This window comes from Symphodus melops (genome assembly GCF_947650265.1).
Source record: "Symphodus melops genome assembly, chromosome: 13".
In the NCBI taxonomy this organism is placed as follows: Eukaryota; Metazoa; Chordata; class Actinopteri; order Labriformes; family Labridae; genus Symphodus; species Symphodus melops.
This window is the reverse complement of record NC_136703.1, coordinates 5,195,628-5,208,937: the sequence shown is the minus strand read 5'-3', so window position 1 is coordinate 5,208,937 and position 13,310 is coordinate 5,195,628. Positions and strand designations below refer to the sequence as shown.

Genomic DNA, 13,310 nt, shown 5'->3' with positions numbered 1-13,310 from the left:
TCTTTCTCTCAGAATGTGATGTGCAGGATGTAAACATGTTTTAAGGTTCAGTAACCTTATGTCTGTTCTTCTCTGCTCCTCCAGCTTGTAACTGCGACCCCCAGGGCTCCATGAGCTCCATGTGTGATGTCCGTGGGGGCCAATGTCGCTGCAGGCCAAATGTGATTGGTCGACGATGTGACCAATGTGCTCCAGGAACTTATGGCTTTGGACCCTCAGGCTGCATAGGTCAGTAATTTAATGCCTCTTGATACAGTTCTGTTTGAGGAAAATAGTTTGCAACATACAACTGGGACCACTGGGTCAGTGGTTCTGGTCACTCGTCTAGCCTCAGGATGAATTACCAACTCCTCACCAAGAAAGCCCCGCCAAGTTTATGTTGTCTGATTTTTTCAAAATGCAAATAAATGCAATTTGGTCCACATATTGTAACAGAAAACAAACATGTTCATAAAACAGCTCATTGACTTTTTAAACAATTTCTTAAGCAGGCAAACATTCTCAAACGACCCTAACCCGAAAGCCGATAAATAAAAATGATCTGAAATAAACAAATTTGCCTTTGCTGTTTGACTTCCTGTCATCCACTCCTCCTTCTTACATGCCTCTTTCTCTCTTTATCGCTCCTCCATTCAGCCTGCGGTTGCAGCTTGGAAGGCTCCGTGACTCGACTTTGTCACAAGTTCTCCGGTCAGTGCCAGTGCCGTCCGGGAGCATTTGGACTGCGCTGTGACGGATGTCAGGCGGGTCACTGGGGCTTCCCCAGCTGCCGACTGTGCCAGTGTAACGGACACGCAGATGAGTGCGACCAGAAGACTGGAGCCTGCATCTACTGCAGGGACAACACTGGAGGAGACAAGTGTGACAGGTGATGCTCATAAGAAATAACCAGCTACAGGAGTGTTAGTTTTAACCACGAAGAAGCCGATATGAGGAGACAAATGGTTTCATCAGGTCTGGAGAATATTACTTTAGTTGGTTTAATGAGAAACCACTGCCCTCAAATTGTTGCCTTTTTCTTTTTTAAAGGAACGGATGCCATTTTAGATACATAAAATATCTAGCAAATATTCATATTTGTCTGTTGCTTTTGGTGTTGTTTTAGGTGTGCAGATGGTTACTATGGAAACCCAATTTTGGGCATAGCATCTGGAGGTCAGTGTCGCCCATGCCCCTGTCCAGACGGGCCCAACAGTGGTCGCCACTTTGCTGCATCTTGTTACCAGGACAACCGTAACCGACAAATTATCTGCAACTGTAACCAAGGTTACACAGGTAAACCTTAAACAGCTCTTCTCCTCTGACGCTCTGTCTCTCCTTGTTTCTGCTATGTATTCTCCCGTCTTTTATCAGCTCTTGTTTTTGACTCTTCGGTTCTCGTGTCCTTGCTCTTGTGTCCAGATGTGTGTGTACAGAACCTGTGAAACATTAAAGCACTGCATCATTATCATCAAACACATCGTAACACAGACCTTTATGATACCTTTATTGGTTTAAAAAGATAAACGTCATCTGTGTCAGTAATGTTAATCTCACCATTAAATTTGTTTTAATTTTTTTTTAAAGATATTTTAAGGTATTTTGGGACAATTTTCACTTGTGTTTTGATAGGACAGTAGAGAAACAGGAAGTGTTTGGAGAGGAGAGGCGAGGATGACATGCAGTCAATGTGGAGGCTCAGACTCGAACCTGTGGCCACTAAAACTTTGGTCTCTTCACTTGGGCGCTGACTCTAGCACTTAGCTCATTAGCAAATGTGGACAGCTGACATTTTAAAATAAGATGCTGAACATGGTAAACAACATACACATATAGGAAATTTAGCGTTGCCATTGTGTGCATTTAGTGCATTGAAAGAAATATTTGGCTCAAAGACAGGGTCATGGAAACATCCTCTGGGTAATAGTAGTCTCTCTATCTAATGTTTAATCAAAAAGTTCCTCAAGGTGAGTCAAGCCTTCTTCAGAGTAAAAAAATATAAGCAATCAAACATGTGACAAACCGGATTATACAACTCCCGAAAGGTAAGAATGATGTTTCTCAATCAGCTCTGTGAAATGGTAACATGTGTCATTTCCTCCTTCCCCTGTACTACTGGGACAGGGATTGTAAAACGCTCCGGGGCGACCATTTTTAAGCGTGAGTAATGATGGTTGACCCCTCTCCCTTCACCCCCCTCTGTATTATCCACCAACCCTCCACTTTACCAACCTGACCCATGCATGGCTTCAGCACCCCTCCTGTCGGCTGTGCTGTGCCAGCGTGCACTCCTGCCCACGTGTGAGACCTGGCTCAAACAACAGTGTCCAAACTTTTTAGATGCTTTTCAGAGTTTATTCACGTTTTATGGCAATTTAGGAAACAAACAACTGATGGTGAAATTGTATTAGAAGTGGTTCAACACATACTGTATGATATCAAGATTTGAACCAGGTCTGCTAAATATTCCCAGTACAAGGACCTGACCCAGAGTCGTTTTTGTATGAAAAAGTCTGGTTTCTCAGTCAAAGGAATTCCCCTTCAAAATAAAGGTGAAGGGTATTTTGGCTTCATGTTTGTTAGTATTGCTTAATTCTGAGTCTGGGTCAGTTTCTTTCTCTTGTGTTTTAAATAGATTTAACTTTTTATCTTGTTTTATGAATGACTGATTTTGGGACGATCTTTGAATCAATGTTTTTCACTTAAAAAAAAAAGAATTGTCTAGATACAATTACTCAGCTCCGCAGCCAGTGGAAGTTATTACATTTATTTTATTGAGTGAGTAAGGGTCTGAGCACATGAGTACATTCAATGTTACAACTCATCAATCATAGTTTCATAAGAAAAAGACCCTGCTTTCTTTGTGTCCAAATCTGTCTATGTTGTACTCCCTCACCCAAAACCAACAGAGCAGATTCTTAAAGTTAGAAAGTCAGACATTTTATTTTACCTCTTCGTCTTTTAAGATTGAGCACAATGTAGGGTGACTACAGTAGCTGATTTTATTTGCTCTCTACCCAACATTTCCTCCTGATCACCTTTCCTTTGGATCCCTCTACTTCATTCTTGTCCCCCATCCAATTTCCTTTTCTCACTTTCCTATTTCTCTCCCATGTTGTCTGTCCTGTACTCAGCTTTTACTCAGCCCTGATATTCTCCTGTTTCCCACCTGGTTGTTGATTTCTTTCTCTAATTTCCTGCTTTGCTCCTTTCTTTAAGCTACACTCAAAAATGTCAGGTACTTCTGATTTGAGTCTGACCTTAAGGGAGAGAAAATGACATGTAACAGCAAGGGGAAACAGCCTGGATGGCTATAGGCTAAAGAAAGTAGCTCTTTGCCTGACTGTTGTTGTGGCTGTGCTGTGTAGTATAAAGCAGATTCAACCAAATACAATACACATTATCAAAGGAAACTATGATGTAACTGTGTTTGTCCATAATGTTTTTGTTGTGTGGACTTTCTCGAGGCAAACAGAATTTATCCCCAAATCATCCTCGCCTGCTCGCTCGTGTTACAGTAATTTTTCATCTTTTAAAAATAAACAAAACTAATGAGAGCTGGTCAACTTTTGAGTGATGTTAAGTAACCAAACTGATTCTTCTCTAAAACGGTGTTGATATGAGGATTTTCATGCTTTGCAGAGATTGGTAAAGCCAAACAAAGGACTAACATATTTAAGTCCATGTGATTTCGCGTGAAAAACAAAAGCAGTTAACGGTTGATAACAGTAGGTATAGATCTAACAGGTGAGCTGGTTCCATCAAATACAAATTCTGTCAAGGACAGATATGTTCAGAGATAGATTTAACAACCTCTTAAATATTGTAGTACCATTACAGACCTGTGGGGGGTCCTTAAAGGTGGGGTCATCCTTACTTGAACCAAAATGACCTGATGACTGTCTGGATTATTTTACACACAGGAAACATCTTTAAAAAAATCCTGTGGAGCACTTTTTCAGTTGCAGTAAAATGTTGCTTAATTAATAGAAGCTATTGTGCAATCATCATATCTCTGCCTTTTCTCAGTTCTTTATCCTGATTTTTCTCTTCTGTCTTTTTTACTTTTCTCCCTGACATAGGTGCCCGATGTGAGGAATGTGCCCCAGGTTACTTTGGAAACCCCTCTCAGCCTGGAGGGCGCTGCCAGCCATGCCAGTGTAACAACAACATAGACATGTCAGACATGGAGGCCTGTGACAGGCAGACCGGAGAGTGCAGGAAATGCCTTTACAACACTGAGGGGCAAAACTGTGGCATCTGCAAGAGCGGTTACTTTGGAGATGCATCCAGACGCAACTGCAGGAGTGAGTGGCATATTCATAGGGGAAAAAAAAAAAAAAAAACATTGTCATGGATATGTCATTTTAAAAATACCATAATGTGATGATGAGCATGTTTTTCCCTATATTTGCCCTTCAGAGTGCACATGTAACCACTTGGGCACTGAACACAGCCAGTGTATGCAGCGTGAGGACTGTGTGTGTCAGCGGACCACAGGACAGTGCCAGTGTCTACCAAACGTCATGGGCCTCACATGTGACCACTGTGCCCCAAACCATTGGAACCTGGCGAGCGGGAGGGGCTGCGAATCCTGCGGCTGTGATCCAAACAACTCGGTCACCTCCTCGTGTAATGAGGTGGGAAACACTACACACATCAATAAGAACATCTCACGCTGATAGAAATATTAGAAATCGACATGTCCTAAACTTCTGTCATTTACTCTTGGTTGTCCAGTTCACTGGTAAGTGTCAGTGCCGAGATGGCTTTGGAGGGAAGACCTGCACAGACTGTCAGGAAAACTACTGGGGAGACCCAAGGACGCAGTGCAGAGGTGAGACTTTGAGATGACTCAGCTAACGATAACCCTATTACAAGTGAATGACTTGTGCTAATACACAGGACACTAGAGAGGTGCGGGGTTAATTTTCAGTCTACATTTAATTGTTACGATTGCAGAAAGCAAAAGCACAATGCTGAGCCCCTATGAATGAATGATAGTGTTGGATTTATGTTCTGTGTTAAGATAGTGTTAGGTGGAGATTGAAGTACCAAGAGCTAACAAAACATAAGTCAAAGCAAAGCACAAGAAACCTGTGGACAACAGAAATCATGGCCAACGTTGTCATGAATCATATCTGTATTCACGTGTTCGGTTGATTAGGAAAAGAAAATGAAGACTGGTGTACAAAATAGATGACTAACTCCATATTTGAAATAAAATTTTATTTATTATACATCTGATTCATTTCAAAACAGTAACACAACAATAAGCACAAGACATTTAAGTGTTTTCATTAATTAATAGAGCACTTTTTACCAGTTAGCGTAGATGTAAACACACAACACACTATGTCCTGTTTAACCATATTAATATAACACTTCCTTCTTCTTCTCTCTTCTTCCAGCTTGTGACTGTGACTGGCGTGGCATTGAGACCTCTCAGTGCAATAGGGTGACCGGCCACTGTGTGTGCCAGCAGGGAGTGTCAGGTGTCCGCTGTGATCAGTGTGCCAGAGGCTTCTCTGGCCACTTTCCAAACTGTCAGCCCTGTCACCAGTGCTTTGGGGACTGGGATCGCATTGTGCAGGTGCAGTTGCATGCTAAAGAAGGGGTCTAATACTATGCCTGCAGAAGCTGATGTGAAATAATTGTGATTTCATTAGTCAATGAATTTCCCTCGGGATCAATAAAGTATCTATCTATCTATCTATCTATCTATCTATCTATCTATCTATCTATCTATCTATCTATCTATCTATCTATCTATCTATCTATCTATCTATCTATCTATCTATCTGTCTGTCTGTCTGTCTGTCTGTCTGTCTGTCTGTCTGTCTGTCTGTCTGTCTGTCTGTCTGTCTGTCTGTCTGTCTGTCTGTCTGTCTGTCTGTCTGTCTGTCTGTCTGTCTGTCTGTCTGTCTGTCTGTCTGTCTGTCTGTCTGTCTGTCTGTCTGTCTGTCTGTCTGTCAGGAGTCAACCGTGATCTTTTTCCTCATAATTTTACCACATTAACAGGATCTGGCAGTGCGTACAAAGACTCTAGCAGAGCGTGCCCATGAGCTTCAGACCACAGGGCTTACTGGGCCCTATGAGAGAGCCTTCAGAGATCTGGAGGAGAAGCTGGCAAAGGCTCAGGGGATTGTCAACGCACGCAATGCCACTGCTGCAGCCGTCTCTACACTCATGGAGCTTATTGAAGATCTAAGGTACAGCAAGTTCAAGTATTTTATTCTGCTTGAGAAGCAATATGAAAGAGGATTAAAAGACAAGAGAACGTGCTTTATAGTCACATGTGTTTCATCCTCGCTAGCAGGTTTTTAAAGTTAGCTCAGAAATTGCATTTGAAATCACAGGATTTGTCAGGATACATTTCATATTAATTCACTCTGAAGGGCGCAGATCAGTGAGACCACAGACGCCCTGAATCGTGTAGAGGGAGACTTGACCATTGTGCAGGACAGCAACTCTGAGGCGAGCAAGGAGCTGAGTGCTCTGGAGAGAGAGGCCAGAGAACTAAACCTTACTTCAGAGCAGCTCCACCGTCAACTGGACATCCTGAAAAACTCTAACTTCCTTGGTGAGCATAAGGGGGAAGGCAGAGCCAAGTTCTTTAACCAAGAATACTTCACACTCAAACCTTCTATAAGTGCCCCTATATTACATGTAATAGAGGTCGGAAATGTGGTAACTTAAAATACACGTTTTTTTTTTTTTACAGGTGCATACGATAGCATCCGTAGCTCCTACAACAAGTCTCAAGATGCAGAGCGCCGTGCCAATGAATCGACAACCACCAAACCCAGCACGGTCAGCCAATCTGCGGACACACGCCGCCGAACTGAGCGTCTAATCAGTGCCAAGAAGGACGACTTCAACAGGAAAAATGCTGCCAACAAACGTGCTCTCGGAGACCTTAACACCAAAACACAGGGCCTTGACATGAACAAGCTGAATGAGAAGGTTTGATTCATTCTTCAGTTTGAAGCCGCTGTTTGCTCTGATACATTTTAATATCGAAACAGACAAAGTCAGAGAGGGGTCACGACAAAAGCAGTTAAACTAATAAAATATTACTTTATTCTCTCTGGGTAAGCTACATACCATCTAAAACAAATTTGTGATTCCTTTTAAATCTTTCACCGAAAAACACAGGAGATGCAAAAAAACTGTTTTTCCAAAGCTAGCCTCTTTTTTATGACAACTCTTACGTTTATAATTAATAGTCCAAAGTTCATGTGTCTGGGATTCTGTGAGAATATCTAATCACTATTTATATTTAAACACATGAACATTCTACAATTGAAATTCTACATTCACATAAAACTCAGAATAACTTTTACCACCATAGCCTAGAACTGAAATAACAAGTACCGCTGTTTTTTTAAACTAATTTTTATTTTTTAGTATTGTCCACAATAGAATGTTGATTAATCAGACTGGATATTTTGTTTATTGCCTACAAACAGCCAGGTAAGTTTTAGCTGTTGCTAAAGTTAGCCGTGGCTATCCTGCTGGCTAACTTTCAAATTCATCTCTTTTGCTTTACTGATAGGTAATTCCTTGTCTCTACTTTATTTCCATTTAACATGCAGTGTCACAGACAGTACATTTTATTGAATAGTAATTTACAAGGGAAAACACAGAAAACATCTGTTTCCACTTATTATTATGAACCATATTTGAGCTATTATTTTAGCTTCATGGGATGGTAAGTGAGGGGAAATTGTTTTTCAGTTCAACATACATACAGCTAATAGTTTCTTGGAAGTAAGTAAGTTGTTTCATGTCCTCTTGTCCCATCAGGTTTGTGGAGCCCCTGGTGATGCTACCTGTGAGGAAAGCCCGTGTGGGGGTGTGGGTTGCCGTGACGACGAAGGGAACCGACACTGTGGAGGACTGAACTGTAAGGGTGCTGCAGCACTAGCTGACAATGCTCTGGAGAGAGCCAAACATGCAGAGACTGAGCTGAATAAAGCCATGGAGGATGTGGAAGGACTCTTTACCAAGGTAAGGGACATGATAAGTTACTGAACTTTTGGAAATAAGCTATTTAATAAATAAAATATGCAAACTGTTTCAATTCTAATCTAGAATTCTTTAATGCTTTAATGCCAATAAACACAGGAAAAAGATACATTTTGTGAATGCAGTTTATTGTCACTTTGATGATATCTTCTCAGAATATATGGGAGCTAAATGCTGTTCTCCAAATCAGGCACACTTAAAAAAAAAAGAAATATATTGTCAATGTTTTATTTTCCCTCCATAGATCATGAAAAAAGAATCCATTACAATTCCTCCTATATGTGTTTTATTGAATATTTCCACTGAGTGGGATTTAACTCTTTACAGATGAACACACATTTACATCTGTAGGTGTTCCTTTTCATAGTGTACATGCACATGCACATGCAGCCTGGGTATTTTGAATAAGCCTGTGGACTTAGACAAAACAGAATGGTATGAGAGTGGGCACACCAAAAACCAAAACAGGAAGAATTCATCACCTTAACAATACTCTGGGATCTCAGCTTAAAATAAGAGGATGAAAACCAGTCCGGAAAGCACTGACTGTGAACACGATTTTGAATAAGTATCTGTCAGTCATCTATAAACATTTCTGACTTTTATTCAGGTGGCAGATGCTAAAACTAAAGCTGAGGAGGCAAAGAGTAAAGCCCAAGCTGCTCTGGACAAAGCTACCGCCACCAAGAACAAAGTGGAGCGCTCCAATGACGACCTGAGAGACCTCATCAAACAGATCAGAGAATTCCTCACTCGTGAGTCTTACAGTGTGTGGGTTATATACCGATATCCTGCATTTAAACGTGGGGTGGGAATCACAGGGTAACTCAGGATAAGATAGGATACGATAGGTGATACATGGCCAACAATAACAAAAATATTAAGCTACTGTGATAATGATATATTCACCATGTGTCAGTTTCACCTGTTTTCACACTTTAACTTTTTTTATTCATTTAACAGCTTCTTAGTCTATTACTTCTTCTTCTTTTGTAATCCTGCTGTTTACTTCTTTCCAGAATAGTTTTTAAAATATTGATGATTATCACCAGCAGTCTGACTATGTTGCTATGTCAATACGTTATTCCACCCCTATTTTCCACATGTTTTTGAGATTGACCATTAACTTGTAGGTCAGTCATGGTGCCTCTGATCAGCCCTGCAGAGTAACTTCTGCTGTCTTTTTTTCTCAGAGGACGGAGCAGACCCAGACAGCATTGAAGCAGTGGCTAACCGCGTGTTGGAACTCTCCATCCCAGCTTCACCGCTACAGATCAGACACCTCGCTCAGGAAATCAAGGAACGGGTCCGTAGCCTTTCCAATGTGGACGCCATCCTGGAGCGAACACAGGATGATGTTCGCAAAGCAGAGAAACTGCTGCTTGATGCCAAGAGGGCAAGGTAATCAGAATAGAAGCACATTTTACATAAATGCATTTGTATTGAATTATGTGTGCTAACAAAGTGTATTCCACATTAGTTCATCCTCTATGAAGGCCAGTTATTGTCAGTAACAGTGTTGTTGTTTAGACATAATGCTGAAGGCGTGAAGACCACAGCAGAGACCGTGAAACAGGCCCTGGTGGATGCTAAGACTGCACAGACATCTGCAGAAAAGGCCATCGCCAGAGCCAAAGCTGATATTGGAGACACTGAGGCTCGTCTGGCACAGGTATGCAAGTAAAGAAAGAAAAAAAAAAACGCTGCAGATAAAAAGTTGTTTACTTGGCGTTTTAAATAATTACATTATCTACCCATAGTGCAAATTGTCACACTTCCTCTTATTGATAGGTTTATATCCTCTCAGCTTTTTTTGATTTTACATGTTCAATTTGATTCTCTTTCATCTGCAATCTCCATTCTAGTGGTAGCAGGTCACTGTTTTCTGGAAAAATACTCCGACTGTACACTTCAGTGTACAGTCGGCGCAAACAACGCATCTCCAACGCAAACAATGCATCTCCATGAGTTAGTGGACAGATAGACAAAGCCCCCCTGAAAACGAATGTTGGTCCTACAACTCCAAATGAAGGATGCTTTATGTCTGCTGAATGTGTAAAGTTCTCATGAAGCATAGTTTCTTTTTTTGCTATAAAATTATCAATTTGTACGGGTTGTTTAAATATTTTCACCTGCCAAAAGTGTTTAGAGTCCTTGTGTACTGTAGGTTTAATCAACAGGAGCACCATAAGTAAAAGGTTAATGAAAACCATGCACGTCTCACTTCCACAAAATGCCTCGAGAAATTTATTCCTACTTTCCACATGGAAAAAACAACAACGTTTCACTGGATTATATTGTTACAGTGATCCTCTTGTGAAGACAGGATAGTGCGTACAAATCAGAAATCTCCGATGAACATGAGCATGAAAAACATAAGGTGTGCTGTGAGGATATTACTGAGGAATGGTCACAATTACTTTCTTTTGGACCTTTTCTCCTCAGATTGAGTCGGAGACATCCAACAGTGAGAAGGATCTGACTGATGCCATGGACCGACTGGGCGCACTGGGACAGGAGATCACCGCCTTGAAGACCAAACGTGCCAACAATAGCATGGCTGCAGCCCGCGCAGAAGAGACCGCCACCATGGCGCGAGACAAGGCAAACGAAGCCAAGCAGGTTTGTGTGTGTGTGTGTGTGTGTGTGTGTGTGCCAAACCTTGCATCATTAAAAATTATACACAGCTGTTACAGAAAGAGCTCACTTATGTCTTGATGCCCAGATTCTGGACGGCCAGCTGACAGATAAATACCATGAGGTGCAGCAGCGGGTCGACACAAAGGCCAAAGCTGTGAAGGATGCCAAGAAAAGAGCGGAGAGCCTCAGAGATGAAGCTAAGGAGCTGCTGAGAGATGCCCAGAACAAACTGCAGAGATTAGCAGGTGCTTATTAAAATCTCTGTGTGCCTGTGTGTGTGTGTGTTTGTGTGTGTATTGTTGAGATGTAGAAAAAGAAGCGTTTGAAATCAATGCAAGTCATTATTTTCTTCTTTTCCTTGTCAAATAAATTGGTGCATTGCATGTTTGATCAAATCATAAGAATGTGATTATAAGATAAGAAAATCTTTTATTTCTCCCCCTGAGGGGAAATTCAAGTGTTGCAACAGTGCAAAAACAAGAAGAGCATACATATGAGTGAAAATAATGTATTTAGAAATTTGAACTAGATAGTATAAAGTAACACCTTTATACTATACACCTATAAACTGCGTTGGCTGAAAGAGCTGCTCTTCTACCACAGCTCATCGTAGAGAGGGGGGAAAGAGTTGTCCGGGATGGCTGTGATTTTCCTCTCTGTCACTGTCTCCAAACTGTCCAGTTCCACCCCTGCACTGTTTTGGGACCTCAATGTTCAATATAGATGATACCTCTTTTAAGTCTGAACTATAAATAGAAACAGCCACTTCGCCTTCAACATTATATTGTTTACCATGACATATTTGAGCTGATATTGTTTGTCATCTCAGTTTTGGAAAAAGAAACAAATTGGCATTCAAAAAGAGTTGTAGGCAGCCTACTATTTCTGGATAAAACACAACACTTGGTTAAGTAGAAATTCTCAAGAATGACCAACATTAACACCAGATATCTCAAAAGTCTTGCTGTGTAACCGTTCTTTAAATTCCTGCTGTCCATAGAGCTGGAGAAAAACTATGAAGACAACCAGAGGAGGCTGGAGGGAAAAGCTCGTCAGCTGGATGGCTTGGAGGAAAAGATGAAAGGCATCCTCAGTGATATCAACAATCAGATCCAAATCTACAACACATGCCAGTAATTCACTTCTCCACGTCATAAGGACTGTCTGGATTTTTTGCCGTTTTCTCCAGATTCACTCGCTGTACAATAGACTTTTAGAAGACAATCCAAAAATGTGTCAGTGAATATGCATAGTCTGTTTGTCTGTTATGAATGTGTTTAATACAGTTGCTATCATTTAGATATTTATAGCCATGGTGCAACAAAAGGTTGTCTGAAATCTCATATTTAATTTTCAATCGTAATTTGAGTGCACAATTTTGTTTGGAAAATAATCTGAAAATGTATTTCATAATGTTCTTTGAACATCTGTTGACTTTCCTCTTTCAAAATTGATCAATGTTATCCATTGTAAACAGTCTGTTATTTAACTATGCATTTGTTTTCTTACCTGGGGTGACTGTTTCAGAATCAACATGTTCATATTGTTTTCTAAGAAGGCTTTGTTACTACTGGGAGTGACACCTGAGCTGTGCTCAAGACACCTTCATTAAACCTGCATCAGACAGTGTAATACTGCTTACATGTGTTGTTCATGGACACGCATTTCAAGTATTTTCATAAAAAACTGTACAAACTGTTTGTGAATGGAATCACATGTGTTAACACATCTGCCTGTATACGAATGGCTTTGAATCAAAGCTAGGACCTTTCTATGTATGTGACAAGGGTTGACTATATTTCTTCTGACAATACACAGAGCTAGCACAACAAGCACCTCTGCCTGGAGTGTGAGGGTGGCTGTCCACTACTGTCACACAGGAATACGTTTGATAGTAGTTTATGCTCATAGTGTATGCTGGCAGTTTAGCCTGGGTGATTATCTGTTTAAAAGCAGAAAAAAAATGTTTTCACCGCTGTATGTCATCAATTCAATCAAGCTTTATCTGTGACTTTCTTGAGTCTTTTTGTTTTTGAAAACTTGGACAGGCTGCTTGTGCAAGCCCCTGCATGTTGGGCTCATGTCAGTAAAATAATTCAACACATAAATCTGTGTAAAAATGCAACTCAAATACAACCAGGCTAGATATTTCCTCCACTTAACAACCCCCCTGTCTCATATAATCTCCAAATATTAGTGATATTTACCAAATTGTCTAATTACCAGATTGTTAAAATATCCTCTTTTTCATTGCCAGGATCATTCTTGATACATCTATACCAGCGATGCATGGTGTGTGAATGTTTATCTGCATGTACTGTGATGGAATATTTGTGACCTGCAGTGTTTGATGCTTCACTAAATAGTATTCACTATTCACTAAAAAGGAAGTACAGTCTCCACACTGTGTGCCTTAAAGTCTTGGACATGTACTCATGAACTATTTGTATGACCTTTTATTTTGTGTTCCAAACAAAACAACCCCAAAAAAAGTAGCGATGTAAGAATATTTCCCACAGATTGCCAATCCTCCCTCAGACACATTGTGTTGACAAGCAACTGCCAAAGAAAAAAATCTAATAAGAAATAAAGTGGAACTGTACACACTTTGAATAAAAGTTGCAGTGTATTCCTATATACAGTATGTCTCTATTTTGAGG

The 13,310-nt window shown here is 40.6% G+C and overlaps 1 protein-coding gene across 2 annotated transcripts in view; it reads left to right on the top strand.

The window, feature by feature from the left end:
* lamb2 (laminin, beta 2 (laminin S)) overlaps nucleotides 1-13,268 on the top strand; it is a 42,512-nt gene extending 29,244 nt beyond the window's left edge. The window contains exons 19-36 of one of the 2 annotated variants that reach the window (XM_079359062.1): nucleotides 85-228; nucleotides 637-868; nucleotides 1,106-1,275; nucleotides 2,104-2,139; nucleotides 4,062-4,286; nucleotides 4,402-4,619; nucleotides 4,720-4,816; nucleotides 5,391-5,572; nucleotides 6,001-6,191; nucleotides 6,378-6,562; nucleotides 6,704-6,945; nucleotides 7,789-7,992; nucleotides 8,621-8,765; nucleotides 9,204-9,411; nucleotides 9,541-9,682; nucleotides 10,456-10,632; nucleotides 10,736-10,895; nucleotides 11,651-13,268. In XM_079359062.1, the coding sequence (XP_079215188.1) occupies nucleotides 85-228; nucleotides 637-868; nucleotides 1,106-1,275; nucleotides 2,104-2,139; nucleotides 4,062-4,286; nucleotides 4,402-4,619; nucleotides 4,720-4,816; nucleotides 5,391-5,572; nucleotides 6,001-6,191; nucleotides 6,378-6,562; nucleotides 6,704-6,945; nucleotides 7,789-7,992; nucleotides 8,621-8,765; nucleotides 9,204-9,411; nucleotides 9,541-9,682; nucleotides 10,456-10,632; nucleotides 10,736-10,895; nucleotides 11,651-11,787 (3,095 nt within the window). In that variant the 3' untranslated portion in view covers nucleotides 11,788-13,268. The remainder of the gene's footprint in view (nucleotides 1-84; nucleotides 229-636; nucleotides 869-1,105; nucleotides 1,276-2,103; nucleotides 2,140-4,061; nucleotides 4,287-4,401; nucleotides 4,620-4,719; nucleotides 4,817-5,390; nucleotides 5,573-6,000; nucleotides 6,192-6,377; nucleotides 6,563-6,703; nucleotides 6,946-7,788; nucleotides 7,993-8,620; nucleotides 8,766-9,203; nucleotides 9,412-9,540; nucleotides 9,683-10,455; nucleotides 10,633-10,735; nucleotides 10,896-11,650) is intronic. The other variant, XM_079359063.1, reaches the window with a different exon arrangement.
* The last annotated feature ends 42 nt before the right edge of the window (nucleotides 13,269-13,310 follow it).